We start from the raw sequence: 26,125 nt of genomic DNA, 5'->3' as shown, positions 1-26,125 counted from the left end.
GTCTGCAGTCCAGATCGAATCATATAACACACGTCGGCATGAATATAGCATTAGGTTTGGCTGTTTGTGGAACGTGATACAGTCTTCTACTAAACATGGGCTTGAAGTTGTGGAGCATGCATTTGATTGTCAAGCAAGAGTGTAGATACACTTATCGTTACTACATAATTATAATTTGATGTGTTGTTTATGAGTCCAGCCAAACGCACCCTGCATCTAACCGAGCAGAGTTGGGATCCGTTTAGATAAATCACGCTTGTGGCAAATTAATTCTTCTACAGTTTAATTTGACGGGTAAAAAAAGAGAGCCACCGGGTCTGTCACTCATGACAACATACTGCTGTATGCGTTGCGCCAAGATAGTCCTACTCCTGCAATTTATAACAAGCTAATGAAAATGGCTTCCACGCTTTGGAAAATGTAATGACCTCCAGTACTATCGAGTGTTTAATATCCTCCATCGTGTTTCCGCGCTGTGCCTGCCAACAATGTGCAGCGCTGTGCAGGAAAAGATAAACAAAGCACAACAGCAGTTTAATTTTAGACGCCCTAATGTTGACACATTGAATACTCTTTTCGCACGATTTGCTGATTTTAGAGCGCTGGTAAATATTTTGCTTTTGGCGCAGTTTGGCCAAGTGTGTAATGTATGGGGGGAATTTCATGCAAAGTGTCAAGTACGATATGTTGCCGGACAAAGTCGACGCCAAATGAGTGTTTATTTTGCACTATTCCGCACAAAGCTGTGACCTCGCGAGAAGGATTCCACAACACAACACAACACGCAGTGGCTCGTTGTTAGCATTCAAGCTACATCACAAACCCGGTCGTGTGTTAGCTGAAAGAAAACATCGAATGGGAAGGCAGCGGTACTGTGGGGCGTAACGGCGCCTCTTGACACCCGTGTTGAATATGCGCCTGCGGCGAGCAAGCTGAAGCGGCGGTTGCCTCGCAAAGCCATTGGTCTCTCGGCGTTGTTGTATCGGGGGTTCACAGTACTAGAGTAAGACAAGTGCGCACTGAGCGAGCTCGGTCGGCAGCCTTCCGCCAGCGCGCACTTCCCCCACTCTCTCTCTCTCTCTCTCTCTCTCTCTCTCTCTCTCTCTCTCTCTCTCTCTCTCTCTCTCTCTTCCTCTCTCTCGCTTCAGCCGGCTAGCCGCAGCTACAGTCCGGTACAAAAAATGAAGCGACCAGAAGCAATACGGGAAGCTGCCGTGGGGCTCTTTGGATTTTGCTGATGTGTGAGGAGACGCTTTTGTTTTCGTAAGGTCAGTATAGTCACTTGTGACTTTTGTCATCTTGCCGTGCCAAGTGTAAATAGAGACACACTAACCCTGACCTTAGACCGGGCAATCTTGGCTCCACTCTCGGTAGCATTTAGCTGTTAGCTTGTAGCAATGACGCTGTCTACTTGCTGGAATACTAGCCGTGTTACCTGGGCGCTAACTTCGGCTTGATTCCTGTTCCGCGGTGACACTGCCCAGGGTGTTTTAGTCCAAGCTAACAGTTGTCATTTTCAGAAGTCAATGCCGCTATCCATGCCACAAAGCGTAGTTTTCGCAGTTTTGAATATTCGGGACACCTAGCTGCTACGTCACCATCGCCAGATGCCAGTTTTTCCGTTTCAGTCCGTCGCTAGGGATATGGACTAGGCTATTTGCTGGACTACAGTGAATCCCTCAAATCGGTGTTTACATTGAGTAACGACTGGTTTGTCTGTTTTCATCGAGCTGTATTAGGTTTTCTATGGAACGACATCAACATGCAGATGTTGTTTGACATTATCACCACAGTGGAAACATATACGATCACTATGAAAGTTAATTTGTTATTACTTTCAGTGTCAACCCAGCTAACGCTATTTTGCCTTCTCTCGGCGCTTTCGCGAGACATTCTCGAATGCATTTTAGAAAAAAAGCCTTCTGAGCTCATTGATTGACTCGCTATACACTTGCTGATTATGTGGTGTCGTTATCTTGGAGTGTTTCGACTTGTCACATTTATTTCGAAAACGTCTTCCGCCAAATACACTGAATTGTTCACTTTTTGATTTTGACCAAATAATGTTGATTAAAATTGAGCTCAAGGTGTTTTTGTTTTTTTCCGTCTGTTTTTAAAAAATGTGCACGATGGTGTTGTATGTACGTGTGTTATTATTCTCCCAATAGTTTAAAGTAGTAAATGATGCTTATATCTTCTATGCATGACAAACACGTGAAAGGCATTCGTCGGTCCAAGACTAGTTTTCCTCTAACTGCCGAATATTTGTGTGTGTGTGTGTGTGTGTGTGTGTGTGTGTGTGTGTGTGTGTGAGAGAGAGAGAGAGAGAGAGATATGGAACGACATCAACATGCAGATGTTGTTTGACATTATCACCACAGTGGAAACATATACGATCACTATGAAAGTTAATTTGTTATTACTTTCAGTGTCAACCCAGCTAACGCTATTTTGCCTTCTCTCGGCGCTTTCGCGAGACATTCTCGAATGCATTTTAGAAAAAAAGCCTTCTGAGCTCATTGATTGACTCGCTATACACTTGCTGATTATGTGGTGTCGTTATCTTGGAGTGTTTCGACTTGTCACATTTATTTCGAAAACGTCTTCCGCCAAATACACTGAATTGTTCACTTTTTGATTTTGACCAAATAATGTTGATTAAAATTGAGCTCAAGGTGTTTTTGTTTTTTTCCGTCTGTTTTTAAAAAATGTGCACGATGGTGTTGTATGTACGTGTGTTATTATTCTCCCAATAGTTTAAAGTAGTAAATGATGCTTATATCTTCTATGCATGACAAACACGTGAAAGGCATTCGTCGGTCCAAGACTAGTTTTCCTCTAACTGCCGAATATTTGTGTGTGTGTGTGTGTGTGTGTGTGTGTGTGTGTGTGTGTGTGTGTGTGTGTGTGAGAGAGAGAGAGAGAGAGAGAGAGAGAGAGAGAGAGAGAGAACACGATGAATTTTGACTTCTAAACGGATATAATGTTTTGTTCTGTAATTGTGCACCGATTGCATCAAAGTTGCAGACCATACTGTATTATAGCGGCTGCTCGGCGCACATTCATTTGGTTCATTTTCTGACATTGAGAGATAATCACACGAGCACACTGGAGACTCTGCCGTGTTATCATTCAGCTGAAACGGAGCTGCGCGCAAAAAGTCTCTTTCCATCGACATTGACGCTACTCAAAACGCCAGCTCGCCGGCCACACACACGACCCACGCCACGACTCGGTGGTATTTGTTGTGTGCAGAAACAATGGCGAGGCCGTCGTTTGATTGACTGTACTCTACTGTACTTTGTCCACGGAGTGAAACTCCGAGCGGAACACAAGTTTGAGCGACTTTGATTCCGCCCGGCAACAAGAGCGTTGCAACAGGAAGTTTGCAACGCGGAAGTTGTCTATTCTTTGTGTATTTTGAAAACAAGAAAAACTATTTATGTGAAACGCCACAATTACTGGTTACAACATGTAACCTTTTTTTGTGTTGCCATATAACCGGTTTGGAAAATGCACTGCTGGGTGAATAAACAAATTATGATGTTAACTCCAGTGTTCAATTTACAAGCATACGCGATTGCAGTATTGCTCACGTGAGTCAGTGACTACAAGTCACCTTACCTTTGGACAAAACCGAATGCATTGTATGTCTAAATATATGTAAGGTGGTTAGTATGAAGTGATTAAGTAGTATTTATTTGTGGTGTTGAAAAAGGCTTATTTCACATGACGTAGTGAATAGAGCGGTTGCCCCGAAGATGCTGCTGTATTCCATCGCTTCACGGCTTCGAATCCCGCCCGCTCTGAACCCATCCATAATCTGAACGTTGTATCCTCAATGGGTCGTGGGTGTGCTGGAGCCTATCCCAGCAGTCTTAGGTTAGTAGGCGGGGTACACCCGGAACTGGTTGCCACCCAATCGCCTCAGAGACAAAACATAATTCGCGCACAGAACCACACTTGAGGACAAATTAGAGGGTCCATCAACCAACCAACCATGCATGTTTTTGGAATGTGGGAGTAAAACTGAGGACCCAGAGAAAACCCACACGCGCATGGGAAGAACATGCAAACACCACACAGGAAGGGGCCCAGAATCAACGCATGACCTCTTCACTTTGAGGCAGACATGCAAATCAGTTTATTTATTCATTTTATTGTGTTTATAATTTCTTGCAGCCAGTTAGGAGTTGTAAATGAGCCATTTAATTTCACATATTTTTTGAGGAATTGAGCAGTTATGGAGTTGAACAATTTCGATGGTCGCTTGCGAAAGAAGCAAACGATTCGGGCCAAAGAAAAATATAAAGTTATGGTTAGGGAAAGGATAAGTAGGAGATTTTCAATAAATAGAGGTCAAATTGATCTAAGAAATGAGTCTGGAATAGAATTAAGAAAAGTCCGAATGTTAACCTAAAAAAAAGTTATGATTAGGAAACACTTTACTGGACTGACATTGCCCTAACGGCCACACCTGGATTCAGTTAATGTGGAAGCCAGGAGAAACGTAACACAGCAGCCTCCATATCCCACTAAAATAACCTATTCACAGCAAACCTACAGTAATGACAATAAAATAGCCTATTCATGACAGGCCCAGAATTCCTCACTCCAACATTTGACCAATCAGAGTTTTCACTGCAAAGCCACCCAAGCAGGAGAGTTGCGGGTCACAGCAAAATGACCGCTGCCATGTAATCAACGTTGACATTTTCATATGGAAGTATCTGCATGTCCTTGATTGCTGTATGGTAAACCATCTGTTTTGTTTAATTTGTATTGTCTCATTATGTAGTTGTCACCTTCGTCACTGCATTAGACTTGTTGTTTAGGTCATATTTAAATCATTTTAGGTTGTTAGCATACTTGACAACAGTGGTATTGCATTACTATAAGGTGCTTGTTTTCTGACACCGCAGATCTCTGTCAAGGAGGTCAAAGTCAGTTTGGGCGGGATGGACGATCAGAAATCAAACTGCGACGAAAGCGACTCTGAGCCAACAGGTAATCACTGAACATTTTCTCCATCCAAAGATTATGTTTGCATATATGTGTGGACTTTGCACTGTGAACTAAGGTGTCACTACACCCTTCTTGGTGCCTTTTAAAAATAATTTTTGGGGGTTTGGGAATAATATTTAACCCCCTCCCACCCCCACCCCCCACCCCCCAAGCATTAAAATAAACATCAAAATAGACAGCTTTTCACTATTCGTGGGATGATCTTCCACGAATAGTGCTGCTTGGCTGACTGGCCTGTATTCCTTTTAATTGTTCTACATTTCAAAGCCAGTGTTCAATACCGTATTGGCCCGAATATAAGACGGCCCTGATTATAAGACGACCCCCTCTTTTTCAAGACTCAAGTTTGAAAAAAGACTTTTTGAACACCAAATTAATTTTTATACAGAAAATAATTACAGTACATGTGAAACATATGATAACAATATATTAGCGAGAAAAAGCATGTTATTTTGCCTCATTCAAATCTTAATATCTGAACATTTAAATATGTAAACTAAAGTGCAATCACATTCGTAAATGAATGGCTTCTGGTTTTTGAAATGTAAATTACATCATAACTTCTCCTCAGCTGCTGGTTAACCTGGCCGATCTTTGACCCACTTTTCTCCAGATTGTCGCTACGTTTCTCCATTTTCTGTTATCTCTTCTATCATTTTCTTCTCTTTTCTTTCTTACCGCTATTTTTTATTTTTCTTCTTCGTGCTACCGCTATTTTTATTTTTATTCTTCGTGACAGGGGTTCACTTTGGCCTGGGGAGTCAAGTTCAGCATTCGCTTCAATGATATCTGGCCCCATCTAGCGTCGTGAATGGGTATAATGTTTAGACCCCGAAAATAAGACGACCCCCACTTTTTCAGTCTTATTTCAATGCAAAAAACATCGTCTTATATTCGGGCCAATACGGTATTTTTGACAATCAAGTCAGTTGCTCTTAAAAAGAATTTACTTAAATGATTATCTGTAAAATATGTGTGTCATAAAAAAAAAAATCAATAATACTATTATATTCTCTTGTGCTAGTTTCTGGGAAATATCGTCCAAAAAATTATTGTGATAACCCTATTGAGCACAGTTCTCCTGTATTTTATTGATTTATTCTTTTTTAGCTGATGACAATGCTCCTGCTAGACATCTTGGAGAGTCCCAGGCTCTCCCTGCTGCTGAGGATGTGTCCAGTCCTACTGCCGCCTCTTCTAGTACACCTGTGTATGTTTCTTGTCCACTATTCTCGTCCGAGCTGCTTACTGTGGACAATATTAAGCACAGAGTGTTTGTATGTGTTTGAAATAGAGAGAGCGTAAGGGCTTGTGCTCTTTGCAACTGTGTGGAGCGCAGCCTTCATGGACAACGGGAACTCCGACACTTTGGGTCGACTTCAGAACTGCCAACTCTGCAGCCGACTGCTTCTCAGCTGCCACAGCCTGGAAATGATGAATTGTCTTCCATTGGATTTGCGGACACCATCTGCCTATCATCGCTATTTGATGACTCAGGTTAATTTCCAGACAACAGTTACTACTTTGAATCTGGGGATGATGTGAATCCAAGTTAGACTGGAGACTTGAAGAACTAATGATGCTGTTTGGAATGCAGGGGGTTGTTGGGTTCATCACTGGTGTGCGATGTGGTCAGAAGGAGTGCAACAAAAGGATGATGACGGGTTGGAGAACGTGGATAAGGCTGTTATCTCAGGGACACAGCGGGTACGTGCGCTGTCTCTAATGTGGATTCAGTGTCATGAGATGAGAATTTTTGGAGTAACAAAAGTTTTCTTCATGAAGTATCACACTTAATGATATTTGGCACTGGTTTGTTCCAGCTTTGTGCATACTGCAAACGGCTGGGCGCAACCATTCGATGCCATGCTGAGGGCTGTTCAACCTTTTACCACTTCCCCTGTGCAGCAGCGAGTGGATCCTTCCAATCCATGAAGCAGTTGGCCCTTCTCTGTCCACAGCACATAGACAAAGCAGAAGAGTTAGGTATGATCAAATGCATCTTTACACGATTGCTAACACAGTTACGTCACGCATGCCTGTACAAATCATTACAAAATGTTTTCAACTGTCGAAGAAGTTCCTCATCTCATCGGTTATTGCTGATCATAATTGGATTCTGGGTTCTGCTTACCAGGGAAACTCCTCCTAGTATCGCAAATACTTTGCTTAAAATATGATTAGGAAAAAAAAAGGCTAAAAAGCAGCAGTCTGAAAATATACGTCTCCGAAGTGAGATGATTATGATTTAAGTATGTATTACCTCACTTTCCTGTGAATAAACACACACTTCCCCAAACAAGTTTGGATATTAGAGAATCAGAAATTAGGGGTTCAGTTCAGTGAATGTTGTAGTTTGCACACCATTGCTGCAGTTTTATCTTCCAGCATTAGCCCCGTGTTGCTTTAAGATGAACTATATCCAACAGATGATGATCTGATTCTATATTTTGACTTCCACAGCAGGGGAAGAGTCTTGGTGTGCAGTGTGTGACTCAGCAGGGGAACTCACAGACTTGCTGTTCTGTACGGGTTGTGGCCTACATTATCACGCGGCCTGTTTAGAAATTGGGGCCACGCCCATCCAGCGGGCAGGATGGCAATGCCCGGAGTGTAAAGTGTGCCAGACCTGCAGGCGAGTCAACATTGTCAATACATTTGCATGTAGTCTAGTTTTGGTTTATTATGCCATTTGTTGTGATGTTACTCATTTCTGTTGTTATCATTCTCCAGACAACCAGGTGAAGACTCCAAAATGTTAGTTTGTGATGCCTGTGATAAGGGTTACCACACCTTCTGTCTGCAGCCCGCCATGGATTCTCTCCCCACAGATCCATGGAAATGCAGAGTAAGTCACATTCGTAATCTTTTCAAGGTGGACCCTTCCTTTAAAAAAAAAAAAAAAAAAAAATGAACGTCACTTTCTTGAGCGAAGCGTTTTCCAGTAATATTCACGGGCTACTCTGATCAAGTGCTTTTTCCGCCCTTATGTGAATCTTGTCAGAGGTGTCGTGTATGTATGGAGTGTGGCATTCGTGGGCTGGTTTTGCCTGGCTCGGCGCAGTGGTTTGACAACTACGCAGTGTGTGAGGCCTGCCAGCGTCAGCGCACCACCGTGTGTGGCGTCTGCGGCAAAGCTGCGCACCCATCTGTGGCTCTTCAATGCTGTACCCTGTGCCACAGGTTTTTTCAGTGATCACGCACATACTTATAATTTGTGGGTTTCAGTCACAAGTGGCCTCGCTGTAAAGTATTCTGTGATCTTTTATCCTCTCAGGTGGGTGCACAGAGAGTGTGAAATACCAGAAGTCAAAAGCATTTGCCTGCTTTGTAAGGAGGTTCGACATCAGCAGGAGCGTCTCCCCGAAGCGCACACGGCACAGACTCAAACGTCAGAGGTGGCGGATGAGACCGAAGGACAGATCCATTTGGTGGAGATGACAATCCAAACAGAGGCTGACATGATGACAGAAAAGCCAGTAGATGTGATACAAGGCCAGGGAGGCACATCAAAGATGGGGTTGGCAGCCGCCACTGCAGAAGAAGCGACACCCATGGACCTAGGTTAGTCCGTACCCATCCCAACGAGTGTTTTCGCAATACCAAAATTCAGACTTTGATACTACACTTGTGTAACGTACCTTGGTAGCAATCCCGAAACAGTGCAATGACAAAGAGCTATGATATCAGTAAAAGCAGAGGAGTAATAGAGGGCCAAACAGGGAGCCTCAAGTTCTTTGTGTATTTATTTAAAATATTAGGAAATGGAGGATATGAAAAATCATTCCAGCAATCACATCTCTTATTTCTCTGCAAGCAATGCGCAGTTTGTAGCCATTTCTTGTCTTTGTATGTTATTTCACCATCCGACGCCTACCTTTGTCACTGCAATCGACTTTTTTTGTCAGGCAGGCATTAAAAAAAACATGGTGCCCTCCAATTTTCTGCATTTGGATACAGACCACTCCAGGATTTACCCAGCCTTTCACTCAAAAGTCAGCTGCGATAGGCTTCAGCCCACCCGAAAACTTAGTGAGGATAAGTGGGATTGATGATGGATGGGTCTTTTTGTTTTTGACAATGGGGTACCACGGTATTTTACAGGTACACCATGCAACCTTTATCACAGCAGCAACACAATTTACAGAGTGAGGATTCACACAATGCAAGTGGTGTTGAAAAATAGAAAAATGTTTTTGTGTGTGGGAACATGTAAGTTAGGTCTGGTACACACCTACAAATAAATAATCAGGCTGATTTTGCCCCTCTCAACAAGGGCTAAATTATTTTAAGTTTTAAGATGATTCCATAAGGTGTTTTATTTGTAGCTCTTTTTTGTCACCTTTGATCGCGCAAGAGTTCTCGATTCTAGATCCTTCTGGAACAGAATCTTTGTCTTGAGGTTATTGGAGCACACCGATTTAAAAAAAAAAAAAACAACAACAAAAAACACATCTCTATGTAGCAGACCTTAACCAGTTCTCTCCTTCTAGGTACGGAGGCTATTGTTTATGGGACAACGGATGTAGGTGACAAATTGTCAGAGGAGGAGCTGAAGATTGACAAAGACAACTGCATTTCAGAGAGGTCTGCTGCGACATTTGAGTCTCCAGGTAGTAATCTCAAGCAACTGTTGACCTAAATGTTATGTGGACAAAAGTGTGATGTAGCCAATGAAAGAGTTGAAAGTGATAACATACTTTTCTTCATCCTAGCTGAGGAGTATTCAACCAAACAGGGCAGCCCTCATCAACCTGTTGGTGAAAGGCGAGCAGAAGAGGCAGTCAGACAGGTGATCCGAGCTGACTCGAGACTCAAAATAGAGTCTCAAAATCCTGAAGTAGAAGAAACACTGGAGGGCCCTGAAAATATGGAGGTGGAGAATCAGGAGTCTCTTTTGTCTGTGGATGGGCCTCGATCTGCAGCATTAATAAAGGTCGGTTCTGGTGGCTTCCAAAGTGTCGAATCATTCTGTGAGACGCTGTCGGAGTTGCCACCCTCTCGAGCATCTGTAGAGAAAGTGGAGAACGTACACCGGTCTGCTGAGCGGCACACAAGTCCATGCCAGGCGCGCCCGTCATCTTCTCATCTTTTACCATCGGACACACAAGACGGACTCTCTACGGTCAACATGGAGGAGAGGCTACTACCTCACTCTGAAGAAGAGGAGGAGGATGAAGAAGATGACGATGAGCAAATGAGAAGGCAAGGAGACGATGTGGACATAAAAGAGGAACTACAGGAGGATGAGGTGAAGCCAGAATTGCTTCTGGATGAAATGTCCAACATGAGCCACGGAGATGAAAGTAGCAGCGGTTTCCTGGGCTCTCCCGGAGAAGCGGATCCTCACCTTTCTATGGAGCTCGGCCGCTCTGAAACCGATGACTCACTTCCCTTTGAACCCCTTGGAAGTAACGCAGAAAAAGTGAAGCGCAGGGGATCCCCCGGCCGCTCAAGGGTCAAACAGGTCAGTGTTCATTGTTAAACACATTTTTGTTTATGTTGACTATATGAGACAAAGCTGACTTGGTGTACTTTTGTCAGGGTCGAAGCAATAGTTTCCCTGGAAAGCGTCGACCACGAGGAGGTGGTGCAGGGAGAGGGCGGGGTGGGAGGTCTCGCCTCAAAGCCATGGCCTCTTGCATTGATGCCTTTTTGGTGAGCCAAGTTTTGCATTGGCTTTATAGAAGGAACTTAAGAATGAAAGAATAACACTCATTATTTCAACTTTGTTTTTTTTGTTCACTTGTCCACAGCTAAGCATGACTGCAGACTCTGGAATAAGTAAGGAGGAGGATGATGAGGAAGATGACACCATGCAGAACACAGTGGTTCTTTTTTCAAACACGGACAAATTTGTGTTGCTCCAAGTACAGCACCTTCATTTTAAATGCATTAATTTGTATTTTGGCGTATGTGTTACTCTTGAATGAATTTTTTTCCCTTCTCTTCTTTCCGCTGTGTGTTTCAGGATATGTGCGTTGTATGCGGCAGCTTTGGAAAGGGCGCGGAGGGGCAGTTGTTGGCTTGTGCGCAATGTGCTCAATGTTACCATCCTTACTGTGTGAACAGCAAAGTAAATGCAACCCTTCGAATATGTCTTTTTTTCACCTGCTATAAACCCAAGTCCTTTGTAAGCCAAGATGTATTCAATGCGCTATCTTCTCTAGATCACAAAGACAATGTTGCGCAAGGGCTGGCGCTGTTTGGAATGTATTGTGTGCGAAGTATGTGGCAAGGCTTCGGACCCTTCCCGTCTGCTACTGTGCGATGACTGCGATGTCAGCTATCACACCTACTGCTTGGACCCGCCGCTGCACACAGTGCCCAAGGGAGGTTGGAAATGCAAATGGTAAAGAAGAAAAAAAATCTTTGAATGCTCTGTTCAACCTTGTAACTTTGAATGGGGTCAAATGGAAATAAATTCCTGGAATTTTGCATATTATGTAAAACATTCATCTGACATTGCATTAACTATTCAGGGACTCTCAATTTACTGGCTTCTGTAGCAAAAAACTAATTGTTACATACTCACATTGGCATATGTAGTCTTTTGGAATGGGGATGGATTAATTGGTACTGTGTGATTCTCTACTTTGCAGGTGCGTGTACTGTGTACAATGCGGTTCCAACTCTCCAGGTTTCCACTGTGAGTGGCAGAATAACTACACACACTGTGGCCCCTGTGCTAGCCTCGTCACCTGTCCAGTATGCAGAGAGAACTTCATGGAGGAGGAGCTGCTCCTGCAGTGTCAGCATTGCGATCGGTGGGTAGTGCTCATTAGAATGAAATAGGTGAATAAAATCAAATGAAATATTTATTAGACAGACACCAATGCTGTCTTTCAGGGACTATATATGATATGTTATCTATTATGAATTAGTTAATGCGGTGTGATTTATTCTGATTGTCACACGACACTCTTCACTTCTGTGTGCCTTTTGAAGATGGGTGCATGCGGTCTGTGAGAGTTTATATACCGAGGATGAAGTGGAACAAGCATCCGATGAGGGCTTTGCATGTACATCATGCAGCCCATATGTTCCCAAACCTGTCGGTGAGTCAGAACAAAACAAATGATAAAATATTCATGAATTGCTGCCGTATGAAATTAATAGATAAATGTCTGTATTTTTTTTTTCTTTTTCACCTGTTTTTCACTATAGTTGAGTCGGCCATTATGGCTTCAATAAGGATCAAAGAGCCAGGTTCGTGAAATTTTGTGGCCAAGTATTTTTGTGCATTCTGTGTTCGTTATCTCTTTCACCTTTACATTGGGAACTTTACAGAGCCGCAGTTCTACCGGTTAGAGGGTGTTTGGCTGACAGAATCAGGAATGTCCCTGCTGCGGACCATCTCCATGTCGCCCTTGCTCAAGAGACGCCAACGTCGCTCTCGCCTTGGCACTTTGTGCTGTGAAGGAGGCCCTGATGGAACGGATGTGAGAGAGGAAGGAGAAGGGGAAGAGGGAAAAGGTTGGAATATTTTCTGCTTACCTATTTTAACCAGCCACATTTTTTCAATGCACTGCTGTTTTCAAACTCAATTTTATGTGATCTAGTCTGTGGAGAGTCTATGGATTGTGATGCTAAGATGGAGAACCCTGGAAGCCCCGACAGAGAAGGTGCTGGTGATGGAGTCACGGATGGCATGGCTGAGTGTGACGTTCTCAAAGGCGGGGTCGATGATACGGAAGACGGTAAAAAAAGAAAACGGAAGCCCTACAGGCCCGGTAAGCTCACGTTATTTTAAAAGATATATTTCGCAAAAAAAAAAAAAAAAAGTTTGGATAATATATGAATTCATTGCATCAGGAATTGGTGGCTTCATGGTTCGACAAAGGAAGTGTCACACACGCTTGAAGAAAGAGTTTTTTGCCCAGCTGGCTGGAGAGACTACTTTAGATGGACAGCCAATAGAGAGAACTATTGAAGAGGGTCAGTAACAAAAATGGATGGCTTTTTTTCTTGTAAAACACACACATGATGCTTTTGTCTACAAATTAATTATCAGTACTTGGTTTTGTAATAATATATCTGTGACATGCTTTCTTCAAAGTACGTGAAAGATTTAGGCCCCCCCCCCTTTTTTTTAATGCTCTCAAGTCTTAGCGGATTTTGAGAGGGCCGTCCTGTCTCATAACTTTCAAGCCAATGCTAGCCTTGCCCACTTTACCACGGAACCAGTGCAAAGTAAGGCTTTTGTTACCACGGCGACCAGGGGGCACTAGGCGTTTGAACAAAGCATGTGAGTTCGAAATGCAGAAGTGGAATTTGGTGTAGGTGAAAAAAGTGTGCACGCTCGCAAAGACAAAAACAGCATTTTTAGTTGGAGAGTTACTACTTGATATACTGCGCTTGTCAATTAGTGTCTTCCTCAGTGCATGTGGCACATTCAGTGGTCACGTCATCGACCAGAAACACTCATCCCCCGCTAATTAAGCCCAACTGTTCACAGTGTAGGGAAATGAAGAACTGCTTACTTACAGAAATCGGCAAATTACAAAAGATTTTCTTGGTTGTTTACTTTTACACTTGGTGCAGAAACCCACACCAGAGACCCAATTATTTGTTTGCAAAAGAAATTTTTCATGTTCCCTTAAATATTTCACTTTGTGTTTAATTGAGGGGTGGAATCAATAATAAATTAGCTACTTCTATTAATAATCATAGGACACTGCAGTCCATCATCCATGGTGTACTACTTAGGAGCTTTTCAGACTAAAATTATTCACAAAGGCTCTGGTGTTAGGTAAAAGGATGTAAAGACACACTATGGCATGTCAATTAGTTTTAAAATTTTGTGTATCTGAGCATCTACCATTGTGAACATTTTCCATTTAAAAAAATGTTTTAATTGTTGCTGTGCGTAGGACCCCATCCTGACACAGATAACATCATGGACCCTAAACCATTGGAGGGCGAGGAACAGGCTAAGAAACGTCGGGGACGAAAGAAGAGCAAACTTGAAGACATGTTTCCAGCCTATCTCCAGGTTTGTTGGTCTGTCTTTGTGTGGTCCCCGAATGAAAAGCAATGGGACGATTTCTCCGTATAATATCCCCATGTGCAATACTGTGTTTTGGGTGCAGGAGGCTTTCTTTGGAAAGACACTTATAGACTTGAGTAAGAAAGCTGTAATGACAACCCCTGGACAGAGGCCAGCTGCATGCATTCTTCAACCTTCATTACCAAAACCATTGGCATTCAAAACGACTTCCACAGATAGTAAGAAAAATGACTTGAACGTTGACACACAATGTCAGAACAAAGAAGTGAACTATTTGTAACTTGTTACCTTGTAGCTGAGGCCAAGGATCATATGGTGCATAATCTCAAGCAAGAGGGGGGTGAGGCCCCCCATGCTCAGGGAGAAGGTGCAGGTTAGTAACTGGGTCACTTCCTCTAGTCTTGCTTTGCTTTGAATGTAATTGTGTTGACAACATCCATATGTTTCAGGAGTCTCTGCGCCATCCTCAATACTGAAGGACCCAGGGTCAACTGATCCTCATGACTTTGAGGCAGAAAAACGTGAAGGTACTCATAGATGATTCCTTGGACTTAACGGTGCACAAAAACAAATGTTTCAGAGGTTTTAAACTTTTTGCTTCTTTGGTGTTGTCCTTCCATGTCAGCTCTTCCACAAGGAGTAGAGAATCAGGATTCTGAGCAGTTTTTCAGGAAAGTTCTTGGAGTGTCAGAAGGCTCCACCCTGGAGGGTATGAAGCCCATCTCAGAGGGCAATAAGGGAGAACTCAATTGTAGGGCCCTGCCACAAAGACCTCTTCTCTCAGGTGCGTCGAATAGGATGCCTACGGATAAGCCTATTGTCATCTTATTGGCGTTGGAACAGTGATTAAATGAAATTTGATATGGGGTTGGTCTTGAAATAAACATATTTTCTAGGGTCATTGCCCTCAACTGCAGTTATGGATGCTTTCCCTGCCCTTTCTCAGTCACCATTCTTTGACATACGGTAAGGAAGGGCTACATTTCCTATTCAGCATTGCATGGCTTAGCTCAATTCTGCTACAGGCAATGCATGTATGTTATTTTTTTATATTTCATTGTTTTCCAACGAAGCTGTATTGCTTCAGATGATGTATCATGTAAGCCTTCATCCTCTTAAATTGTGTTCAGAGAAAAAGGAGGGATGTTCAGTCCAAACGGTGGTGAGGAGAGTCCTTTGGCGACTCCGTCCACCCCGGCGACTCCTTCCTCACCGCCAACCCCCACTGAGGCAGAAGGCGATGGACTGTCCTATAACCAGCGCAGTCTCCAGCGATGGGAGAAAGACGAGGAGCTGGGAGAACTATCAACCATTTCCCCTGTTCTTTATGCCAACAGCAATTTTCCCACTCTTAAACAGGACTATCCAGGTGTGTGTGGAAGGCGATTATCATATGATAAATATTGTTTCAATTTTGCTCCGTTACATATTATACTTTGTACATTTGTTGCATTTCTTTGCCCTTTCCCAGACTGGGCAAGTCGTTGTAAGCAAATCATGAAGATCTGGCGAAAAGTGTCAGCAGCTGACAAGGTTCCTTATCTGGTAGGGTATCTCGTTATATTACATTTTGCATTAATTATTGCGGCCTACAACAACTGGAGCAAAAGATATTCTTTTTGGCTCTACCACTAAGTGGATAAAAAAAAGACACATATTTCTACCAGACAATAAATTGGATCGAATTTGATTTGACATGTTGATATTTCAACAGCAAAAGGCCAAAGACAACCGAGCAGCTCAAAGGATCAACAAGGCACAGAAGGTGAGTTCAAACTTCTTATAGTCATGGCAAGTGAAAGTTACAAAAAATGCTTTCTCATTTCTCCTTTACTGATCTCATAGCAGGCAGAGAGTCAGGTGTGCAGGCCTGTCAAGGCCGAGCCAGCGCGTGTGAAAGGGGAAAGACCAAGTTTACACCTCCAGATCCCGCCACCTTCTGGATCTACGTCCATCTCGTCTCAGCCAAGCTCGGCAGAAAGCCCATTTCCTTTCCCCCCAGATTCAGGATCCTCCTCTGTATTTTTCTCAGACGGTATTGCGAAGACCCCAGGATCAGCTGAAATCCATACAGATCCTTTTGCCAAGCTCCCCCCTCAGTCACCACGTTCTCACTCCCACCCACCAACTCCTTTATCCTATGCTGGGGCCAGTCCCATACAGGCCTCCTCCTCAGGTTATTCTGCTTGCGGCCCACAGGGTCCTCCTCAGGGACGGCCAGCTAGTCTTGGCCCCTTTGACATGCAACCAATGACTTCAGGAGCCACCAGACGGGCTCAGCAGGTTGACCCCTATTTCAGATCACAGTTACAGCATCAACAGGGTCATTTGTCACAAGGCTCTCAAGAGTCCCTTACACCCCTACAAAGCCCTCATTCAAGAAGTGCTGGGATTGGGATTGAGTCCCCCATTTTCTCGCCACCTCATAATGCACATTACGGAGACCCTCAAAGAACTTTGCAGACAGATTACGGTTCATCCCCAATACCCTCAGTTGCGTCCTCACCTGCCAGCCAGTATAGAGCTGATATGAGTGCACCTTCTCCTCGCGGCACTCCTGTCGGAAGACCCGACCTTGCCACTGGGTCCCCTGCTGGGATGCTAGAGTCTGGGGATGGACTATTTAAGGCACCTTTGACACCACGAATGCACCAAGGGGACGGTGTAGCGCTTCCTCCTGGAGCCTCCCCAAGCCACCCCTCCGAAGGGTACAGGCAGTCTCCCTCTCACCCTTTCTCTGACCATCACATTCAGTCTCCACTGGCTCCCAAGTTGCAGTCAGGTGACGGTTGCCCTCTTGGACCGCAGAGACATCCGGTAACGCAACAAGAAATGTGCTCGAGAATTCCCTCCAGCCCACAATCCCAGGGCAGTTGCCAGTCTCCCCACACTCCTGGGGGGCTCTCCAATGATGCTTATTCTGCGCAGTCTCCTGTAACCCCACGTTTCCAGTCTCCAGATCACTGTTCTCAGCCACCTTCAAGGCCACAATCTAGAGACCCTTTCATGACTATCCACAAACCACCTCGCCCCACTTCTGCTGCACCAGATGGTAGTACAAGTTTCAAAAGCTCACCTAATTCAAATCAGTCACCTCAATTGCATTCCAGCGGTAGTCCCATCGGAGATCTTCTTTCTTGCAAATCCTCAGCACCCCCTCCTCCATTTGGCCCTAGCACAGGAAGCATCCAGATATCCCAACAGCAGGCACCAGGTCAGTCACAGCCACAGCAAAGCCAGCCGCAAACACATCAAACTACTATTGCAGACAGCTGCAGTTCTACACTGATGCCTCCTTCTGGATCTCAAGATGCACCTCATCAGCCATCCTTGCCGGCTGCTCAAGAAATGGCTGATGTGTCAGCAGTGCAAGACCCTGCACTTGTGGGCCTGAGTCCATCTGAGCTGGAGAAGCACAGACAGGTATGAAAAGTATTGGCCTAAAAATGTATGTTGTTATCCCCTAAATGTTTGGTTTTTAATTTGTGTGTGTCTACGTGCTTTTAGCGTCAGAAATTGAGGGAATTTCTAATTAGACAACAAATGCAACGGAACACAATGAGACAAGAAAAGGAGGCAGCTGCAGCTGCTGCAGGCAACGCCTCTCCTGGATGGCCAGGAGGAGAGATGGGTGCATTTCAACAAGATAAGACCCACAGAGCACCACCACCTTATCCACAGGTACAGTGAAATCCCTGCTCGTCACCCCTGAAAGGAACCAAGCCCTGTGGCAAAAATCCCCCCTCTAAATGTTTATAATTGCCCTTAGATGCCACAAGATGGTAGCAAAGCAATACTTTTATTGCTTTGGCATGAATTTTATGCCTCATGGACCTATTATACAAATTTGCAAACACCAAACCGTGAATACGTTCCCTGTACACATATGTAATCGTAGATCATAAGCCTCAACATCTTGTCAACTACAAGGCACTTTGGTAGCTGTCTCTCCATGTTGAAGAAAAGAGAAAACATTTTTGTTAATAAGAGTTAGGTCATTCTTGTACCTGGGATGGAATGGAATGGAATCCTGGTTGTGTATGTCCAGTAATTCTACAATCCAATGTGCTGCCACCTGCTATGAAACGCATCATGTTTCATTTTCTGCTTCAGTCCAGGACAAGCAAGAATAAAATATGCTCATATAAGTAGGGCGGGTATCGTTGAGATTTTAATGATACAACTTCTCTTAGCAATACTGCTTATCGATCTCATAACTGTATTTCTTCCTTACGACAAATTCGTATAATAATCTTTCCTTCCACAAATAGTAGAATTAGAACTATTTTTTAAATATTATTTTTTAAGTAAATTAACTTGTCTTTTTCAGGCCAATTCAAATAAAATTTATGTATATAGATAGCCCTTAATCACAAATGTGTCTCAAAGGTCTTCACAAGCCCATAGTTGGTAATTATTAAAGACATCCTCTGATCTTAACCCAACAGGAGGGCAAGGAAAAACATCAGGGAAAAAAATAAGACTTTCAACTATAACATTATTGCATAATAAATACATAAAAACAAATCTACATGAAATTAAATGGCTTGACCAAATCACTATTATACTGCTAAAAGAAAAATTGGCGTTGAGCAGAAAGGTGCATGCGCCAGTCGCCATGTGACGGCAGAAAAAAGTACTATTATTGGCAAAAGGAAAGATGACATCATCCCTTTGCCCACATCCACACATGATCACTCAAACCAAGAATAACCGAATTTCTACATTAGTGAAACGGTTGCCTTGAGTGAAAGTCGAGTAGCCATGCCCAGAGAGTGAATGCTTAGATGCTACGGAGGGTCGCAACAGCACTTACCCCAAGGTAAAGGACACCATCTTACGTTGCATGAGTGACCATGTACGTCCATAAAACATCATTCATCGAAGCCTTAATCGTTTTCTGACTAAAACTCAATTGACAATTAGAATGGACTGGAGTGGTTTGTCACCGTCGTTAGAACAGTATTTGCTTCTTCTTTTGTTATAAAGCACTTGTTCCACTTACATAAAAAGATATACCCTGCAGTAGAATAGAGCCTTTGTCATTCTATGATGGAGATACATGGACTTTGGGGTGGAACCTAATTTTTGTGTTTGAAGAATAAAAATAATAATAAATAAAAAATAGCAGCCAGTAAGCCAGGCATTATATGTATACTAGCAGTGCAGCCGCACTATGGGATAAATTGGTGTTATAAATTCAGTGCAGTGATTGTTTGTGGGAAGAAGCTGTCTCTGAGTCGGTTCGTTCTGGTCCTGATGGACTGGTAGCTCATTCCAGAGCAGGTAGTGGGCAGGGAAGGTATTGTCACATGTGACAAGCAGTCTGACAATGGCAAATTTAAACACATTGTTGTTTCCGTTGGCTTCTTTAATTAGGATCGTGTTGCTGTTAATCCTGCTGGTGCTCAGGCCTCTGCTATCGGAAAGCTCCCTGTGAATGCCAGCGGCATGGCTGAGAAGCTCATTTGCCCATCATCCACAGGAACACCTGCTATCATGGATCCTAGCACACTCAGGTAGGCCTGCCAGCTGTCATTTAGTCATCTGTTGCAAATGATCAGAAATATAGAGCACAGTGTATATTGGTCACCTTTCTAACAGCAGTAGGCCTAGTTAGTTTGTAATTCACGAAAGGAAGATAAGTTAATATTTGACATTAAATCTCTGTTTTTGCGATATCTGATGTGTATCAGTAACTTAACATTATTGCATTGGCACTGTGTCCATTTTTTGTGGGTAACACTTTCCACTGAAGTATTTTTCTGTTTCCTATCTTTTCTTCATGTCTGTCGTTCAGGCCATCAGGGCCCACCAAGCCTCAGGGCATGTTTCCTCGTCCACCGTTCCCACCTCAGTGGCATGCTGCAGGACCAAGGAGATTCCCCCACCCTGGCATGGAGGCTATGTCCATAAGGCACAATCTCACTTCTGCTGTCAGCATCCAGGGTATGGAAGGCATGGGTCACCCTCACACTATCATACCAGGGCACAGTGGAGAGAATATGCAAGCAATAGGCCAAGGACCCCCACCACAGTTTATTGAATTAAGACACAATTCACAGAGGCTACCACTTAGACCCCAGTTTATGCCTCGTGGACCTCAGCCCAGACAGCGGCTCTTTGTCCCACAAGAGATGCCAGCACCTTATGTTCAGCAGCGTCCCATAGCACATGCCGGTGCTATTCCGTCTGAGGGGGGTATTGACTCCCAATTGAAATTACAGCAGCAGAGTGAACTATCAGCTTTATTACCTCAGCAGTCTGCAGTCCCAGGGACACAACAGCCCATGGCAGGAGCTCCTTGCGTCGGACATCGGCAGCTGTCACAGCCAAGTCTAGTCACAGAACAAACCCAAGCTGTTGTGTCAGAACACAACGAGACACTGCCAGAGCCTGATCTTGACGGCCTTGGGGATGCCCCCGGAGATGGAGGTGTGGAGGATGAAGAGGATTTAGGTCTTGATTTGGATCCAGACAAAGGAGATGATGAATTGGGAAACCTGGACAACCTGGAAACTAATGATCCACATCTTGATGACTTGCTTAATAGTGATGAATTTGACCTGCTGGCTTACACTGACCCCGAACTCGACCAAGGAGACCCCAAGGATGGCTTCTCAGATCAGCTTCGTTTAGTAGAAGCAGAAAGTGAAACTCCGTCAACAGCCTCTGGATCTGCACTTGTGACGGTGGAAGAAAAAGCCAAGTTGGAATCGGGGCAGGAATCCCTTTCAAAGACAGCATCCTCGCCAGGCAGATCAACCACCCAAATGCCATCCTCCCCTAACACAGCTGCCAACTCAAAAGTCAAAGTAGAATCTCTCCCCCCTCAGCTCTTGTCAGGACAGAATGTTGTAAAAGATGAAATGGTAGAGGCTGTCTCTTTGCTTCTGGGTGGGAACACAACTTCGGCCATGCCTGCACAGCAAGATCACCAGTCAGCTTCCCTCAGTTCTGTTCGTTTAGGGGGACTTCCATACCCCCTACAAGGCCAGGATGGACCCTTGCCTTTTCCTACTAGTGCTGCGCATACAGATATTGGCGATGATACACTTGACCTGCCCGATGTTGGAGGACAACCCTCTGCTGCTGTAGATTTGGCAAAGGTAGAAAGCTCATTGGATGGGGAGCTGCCTCTCCTGATACAAGATCTTCTGGAACATGAGAAGAAAGAGCAGCAGAAGCAGCAACAGCAGCAACAGCTTAGCTCCCTTCACCAGGGAGGCATGGCGCCTCATTTTTCTTGCGTTCCAAGTCAACAGTCAAATCCCCAGGCACCCGTACCATTAATGCTGCCGCAACACCACCGTCTGCCATCTCAAGCCGTGATGGCCCAGCCCGGCATGGTACCGCGTGCTCCACACATGCTGCAGCATCAACAAAGGCTTTTAGGAACAGCAATGGCACAGTCACCTCACATGGTCATGAGCCAGCAGCAAGCCATGGTGAGAATGGGCCAGCCAGGAATGCATGCAGGTCTCAGTCACCCACCTCAGCAACCTGTGGTGAAGCAGTCACCTCTGGCCAACAGTTTCTTCCCAGACAAAGGTACCTGCTATGGCTTTTATCTATAATTAATTTCCAACACCATTTTTTCCTCCGTACATCAACAGATTGCTTTGGTGGTGTTTTACAGATTTAGACAAATTTGCCACTGATGACATCATGGATCCCATTGCCAAGGCAAAGATGGTGGCTCTTAAGGGTATCAAAAGAGTGTTAGCACAGGACCCCATGGTTGTGCCCTCTGGCATTAACAGGTACTTAATAAACAAACAAAAACATCCTTTTTTTATACATATGTTGAATGTCTTGTGTTCTTTCTTCATTTTTTTACAGCAATAGAAACCTGAACCAAACACAATTTCATATAGTACTCAACAAAGCTCTGTGTTTATGTGTTGATGTCATTGTAGCAATGTTGCCATGTATGTATGTTTTGCTTTCTTCTCAGGCAACAGGTTTCTCTACTTGCTCAAAGGCTGTCATCTGCCTCAGGTGCAGATCCTGGTCAAATTTCATCAGTGCCTCCAAAAGTAAGCTGTTACTTTTGGCAAAGGGAAACATTAAATATATCCTTTGACATGAGCAATAGATTTTATTTTTGTGTGTTTAGGAGGGAGAAACCAGTGATCCCACCCAGTCGAGAGCAAACCCGCCTCAGTTTGTTCAAGGAGTTATCAGTATGTACTACACTGACAATAACAAATGTATTAGTTCACAAGTAAAGGCCTTACATTGTTGTTGTTATCTCGCTAATGTACCTTGCATATAGATGACTAATATGATTTTGTGGTTACAGATAATTCTGAACAGCACCAGTATGAGGAATGGCTTGTTCACACTCAGCAATTACTCCAAATGCAGTTAAAATTTTTGGAAGAGCAAATTGGAGTCCATCGAAAATCACGTAAGGCGCTTTGTGCTAAACAACGCACTGCGAAGAAAGCTGGCAGAGAGTTTGCTGAGTCAGATGCTGAGAAACTCAAGTTGGTCACAGAAGAGCAAAGTAAAATTCAGAAACAGCTTGACCAGGTCAGTAGATTAAAAAAATGTCACCGATTAATTAGTTCGTTCATTCATTATTATGCTAATCAGGGCATAATCATGGTCCTGGTTGCAAATAAAACAATGTATTTCAACTCACGAAAATTCATCTTGTCTTAATTATTTTTATTGTTTTTTTCTTTTCTTTTTTTCACTCTGTTTTGCTCCAGGTGCGGAAGCAACAGAAAGAGCATACCAATCTCATTGCTGAGTATAGAAGCAAGCAGCAGCAGCAGCAACAAGGCCCAGGTCTTCTATCTCCTGGACATTCTGCACAGGCAACCCCACCTCACATGTTTCCCAAATTACCTGGGCAGATGATGATGGGTCAACAGGGAGGTCCAGTCATTAGCCAGCACCCTGGTATGATTCCCCAAGGTGGAATGCCCGTCCGGATGCCCCAAGGTCAGCCTTTCATCGCAAGAGCCCAACCTCAGCTTCCGGTACCTCTTGGAACCAACGGTGCTAGGCCTACATGTCCCCCCGGTGCTCCAACCGGATTCTTCTCACAAGGGCCACCTGGACTGCAGGGTGCTGACCCCAGGCTTCTCCAAGAAAGACAGCTTCAGCATAGGATGCACATGGCAAAGCTCCAGCAGCAACAGCAAGCGATGATGGGCCAGCAGCAACATCGAAATCAACAGTCGGCCTTAATAACTCAGCCACAGCCCGCTTTGATGGGGAACCCACTTGGATCCCAGCAGCAAGCAAATCTTCAACAGGAGATGTTAGCCAATCAGGTGAATCAGCAGAACATAGCTCAGGTTCCACAAGTAATGGGTGCAGCCCCAACTGTGGCTCCACCACCTCAGAACTTTAGTGCTGGCCAACCCAATAACCAGCCTCAAGCCATGGTGGCTTCTCAACCTGGGTTGACTGGAAACCATCCAGTTACACAGCAAGAGCAGCAGAGGGCTCCAATGATGGGTCAGCAGGGAATTATTGTCTCTCCAGGTCATCTTGTCCTCAGGGGTCCCCAGGCTCAGATGGCTCAACAACAACAGAACATTCTGGCTCAAAGGGTGCTTTCTTCTCAACAGCAGCAGCAGCAGCAACAGCAGCAGCAGAATGTCGCAAAATCCTTTGCGCAACTTCAGCAGCAATCCATGACACAACAAAGGCAACAAACACCATTGATGATTCAATCAAGCCAAGAGCAAGGAAGGCTTTCCCAACCCTCTACGCCACAAATGGGCTCATCCCCCTCAACAGGCCGTACCACTCCTCAGCCATTAGGAGGTGCAGATAGTCAAATAGGGGTAAATAAAGAGGGTGACATTCTCAGCCCGGATATCCAAACCCCATCACAGCATAGTGGATCCTCCACCCCCAATCACACGACCCAAGTAGGTCCCACAAATGATCAGCAAGCCGATTTGGGCCCACAATCACTTCATCAGCAGCACCAAGACCAGGCATATGTGGTGCAGCAACAAACACCACTTCCTGATCAACAAACCAGTTTGGTTTTGAATCAACAGGCAAGTGTGGTTCAGCAACAGCCACAGAGGCAAGATCTGGGTACTACTGACAAGCCCGCAGTGATGGTGGTTAAAGAAGAAGGGAAATCTGTGGATTTCTTAGGCCAGCAGCAACAACAACGGCTACAAACTGCTCAGAATGTCATGCAGCAATCTCAAGATCCCAACATCCAGCAACAGATTATTGGCCAGCCACAGTCGGTTTTAATGAATCATTCTCAACAGCAAAGCCTCATTGCACAGCAGCAGAAACAACAGGCCATGATGGGCATGATCAGAGCTCAGCAGCAAGGCATGGTGGCACAGAGGGCTGCGGTTCCACCTGCAGCTGTACGCCCCACTATCAACCTCCAGGTGCAGGCTATCATTGCTCAAAATCCACAACTGCGCAATCTACCCCCAAATCAACAGTTACAACACATTCAAGCTATGATTGCACAGAGACAGCTCCACCAAGCACAACAAAGTCAGTTGAGACATCACGCGTTACCGGGACAGGCGCCACATGCTGGAAAGCAAATGCCAAGAATGGAAGGGCAAAATATACCGTATGGCGCCACGGGGAAGCCAGGAGGTATGTGCGCTCAGCAACAGAGTGGTTCTCCTCAGTTCAAACAGGGAATGATGGTCCCAGGGCAACCACAGCCGCAAATAGGAGAAGCAATCCAACATCCGGTTATGAGAGGACAGTTACCAGTGCCACGGTCTCCGATGGACCACAGCCGTATGATCAGGCCCACATCACCTCGTCAGTCACTACCCACGCACCCAGGTGATCTCAGACATCCGCTGAACCAAATTGTAGGGATGCGCACACCGACGCCTAACCAGCACCAACAGCAGCAGGCGCTAGGAGCATCTGGAGGAGTCCGCATGCAGGGATCCCCTGCTCATGCATATTCTCCAAGAGGTTCTTTTGGCATGAGCCCCTCACACCCATCCCATGTCACGACACCTTCGGTAGCCGACAATAGAGCTGGAAGGGGAAGTCCATACAGTCAAGTCAAATCGTCTCCACTTAGGTCACCAGGAGCCAAGACTCCACTTGACTGTGCTGGGCTGAAAATCGAATCGCAGACGTCCGTTAGTGAAACACCCCCTACAACTACGCTGATTCCAAATGGTCCTCAGACAGGATCAAATGTCCAGCAACAGTCACCACAAGTTGCCGAAAGCCTTGCTCCTCGCCCACTGCATGGCTCTACAGAAGGGAATCTATGCAAGTTGACGCTGCAAAACATTAAACAGGAGCCAAGGGAGGTACACTGTGATGGTGCAGGAGAAGCCCACTCTGGTGCTATAAAGCGAGAAGCGACAGCTGACATGGTTTCTTCTGGGAGCAACTCTGCATTCATTAATGCAGATGACACCAGATCTGAAACTGGACAACAATTGCTCCAGAAACTCTTGAGAACAAAAAACCTTCAGCTTGCTGCCCAGCGGCCCTCTGATGGCATCCACAATGAGATCAATGGCCACATCAACAGCAAGCTGGCAATGCTGGAACAAAAACTTCAAGGGACACCACGAAATATGGAGGTAAGTTTTCTTTTAGTTGAGGGCTAAGGAGTATCTATATTTCACCCTCAGGGTTCTTCTATGGTGATGTGCTATTTTCTTGTCGCTCAGGATTTGCAGTCTATAAGCAAAAGGGCTCCGCCACAAAAGCCAAAGCGCACCAATAAAGCACCTGGAGACCGTGGGCCTAATGCACGGAAAAAGAATAAGAAGGAAGAAGTTGGAAAGAGTGCTGAAGCACTTATAAAGCAACTAAAACAGGTAAATGGGTGACAACATGCACATGCATTCCTCAAATGATTGATTCCTCAATGGGTGCTAATTGGGGTTAATTTTACAGGGTCTGTCTCTGCTGCCCTTGATGGAACCTTCTATCACAGCAAGCCTGGATCTCTTTGCTCCGTTTGGGAGCAGCCCAGTCAATGGAAAAGCCCAACTCAAAGGATCCTTTGGAAATGCAATGCTGGACAATATCCCGGACTACTATTCCCAGTTACTCACAAAGGTAAAGCCAAGCTCAGGTCTGTGTCCTCGGTCATCC

At 44.7% G+C, this 26,125-nt stretch overlaps 1 protein-coding gene across 5 annotated transcripts in view; it reads left to right on the top strand.

Moving 5' to 3' along the window:
* The first annotated feature begins 1,150 nt into the window (after window positions 1-1,150).
* The window catches only part of kmt2d (lysine (K)-specific methyltransferase 2D), a 38,324-nt gene continuing 13,349 nt past the window's right edge, over window positions 1,151-26,125 (top strand). The window contains exons 1-42 of one of the 5 annotated variants that reach the window (XM_019895603.1): window positions 1,151-1,268; window positions 4,923-5,007; window positions 6,136-6,235; window positions 6,320-6,522; window positions 6,623-6,732; window positions 6,849-7,011; window positions 7,489-7,660; window positions 7,759-7,873; window positions 8,030-8,208; window positions 8,303-8,589; window positions 9,519-9,638; window positions 9,741-10,492; window positions 10,570-10,683; window positions 10,782-10,895; window positions 10,997-11,101; window positions 11,196-11,377; window positions 11,628-11,792; window positions 11,974-12,083; window positions 12,193-12,234; window positions 12,316-12,501; window positions 12,588-12,758; window positions 12,841-12,963; window positions 13,899-14,020; window positions 14,118-14,253; window positions 14,331-14,408; window positions 14,485-14,562; window positions 14,661-14,819; window positions 14,932-15,001; window positions 15,166-15,404; window positions 15,507-15,580; window positions 15,750-15,800; window positions 15,881-17,458; window positions 17,543-17,716; window positions 19,415-19,554; window positions 19,836-21,586; window positions 21,675-21,798; window positions 21,993-22,074; window positions 22,155-22,221; window positions 22,341-22,573; window positions 22,756-25,605; window positions 25,696-25,845; window positions 25,925-26,089. In XM_019895603.1, coding sequence (XP_019751162.1) covers window positions 4,959-5,007; window positions 6,136-6,235; window positions 6,320-6,522; window positions 6,623-6,732; window positions 6,849-7,011; window positions 7,489-7,660; window positions 7,759-7,873; window positions 8,030-8,208; window positions 8,303-8,589; window positions 9,519-9,638; window positions 9,741-10,492; window positions 10,570-10,683; window positions 10,782-10,895; window positions 10,997-11,101; window positions 11,196-11,377; window positions 11,628-11,792; window positions 11,974-12,083; window positions 12,193-12,234; window positions 12,316-12,501; window positions 12,588-12,758; window positions 12,841-12,963; window positions 13,899-14,020; window positions 14,118-14,253; window positions 14,331-14,408; window positions 14,485-14,562; window positions 14,661-14,819; window positions 14,932-15,001; window positions 15,166-15,404; window positions 15,507-15,580; window positions 15,750-15,800; window positions 15,881-17,458; window positions 17,543-17,716; window positions 19,415-19,554; window positions 19,836-21,586; window positions 21,675-21,798; window positions 21,993-22,074; window positions 22,155-22,221; window positions 22,341-22,573; window positions 22,756-25,605; window positions 25,696-25,845; window positions 25,925-26,089 — 11,883 coding nt within the window. In that variant the 5' untranslated portion in view covers window positions 1,151-1,268; window positions 4,923-4,958. The remainder of the gene's footprint in view (window positions 1,269-4,922; window positions 5,008-6,135; window positions 6,236-6,319; window positions 6,523-6,622; window positions 6,733-6,848; window positions 7,012-7,488; window positions 7,661-7,758; window positions 7,874-8,029; window positions 8,209-8,302; window positions 8,590-9,518; window positions 9,639-9,740; window positions 10,493-10,569; window positions 10,684-10,781; window positions 10,896-10,996; window positions 11,102-11,195; window positions 11,378-11,627; window positions 11,793-11,973; window positions 12,084-12,192; window positions 12,235-12,315; window positions 12,502-12,587; window positions 12,759-12,840; window positions 12,964-13,898; window positions 14,021-14,117; window positions 14,254-14,330; window positions 14,409-14,484; window positions 14,563-14,660; window positions 14,820-14,931; window positions 15,002-15,165; window positions 15,405-15,506; window positions 15,581-15,749; window positions 15,801-15,880; window positions 17,459-17,542; window positions 17,717-19,414; window positions 19,555-19,835; window positions 21,587-21,674; window positions 21,799-21,992; window positions 22,075-22,154; window positions 22,222-22,340; window positions 22,574-22,755; window positions 25,606-25,695; window positions 25,846-25,924; window positions 26,090-26,125) is intronic. The other 4 variants (XM_019895605.1, XM_019895604.1, XM_019895600.1 and 1 more) reach the window with 4 other exon arrangements.

The sequence above is a fragment of the Hippocampus comes genome, unplaced genomic scaffold (assembly GCF_001891065.2).
Source record: "Hippocampus comes isolate QL1 unplaced genomic scaffold, H_comes_QL1_v1.1 scaffold113, whole genome shotgun sequence".
In the NCBI taxonomy this organism is placed as follows: domain Eukaryota; kingdom Metazoa; phylum Chordata; class Actinopteri; order Syngnathiformes; family Syngnathidae; genus Hippocampus; species Hippocampus comes.
Note: the sequence above shows the minus strand (reverse complement) of the source record. Positions and strands in the feature narration are given on the sequence as shown.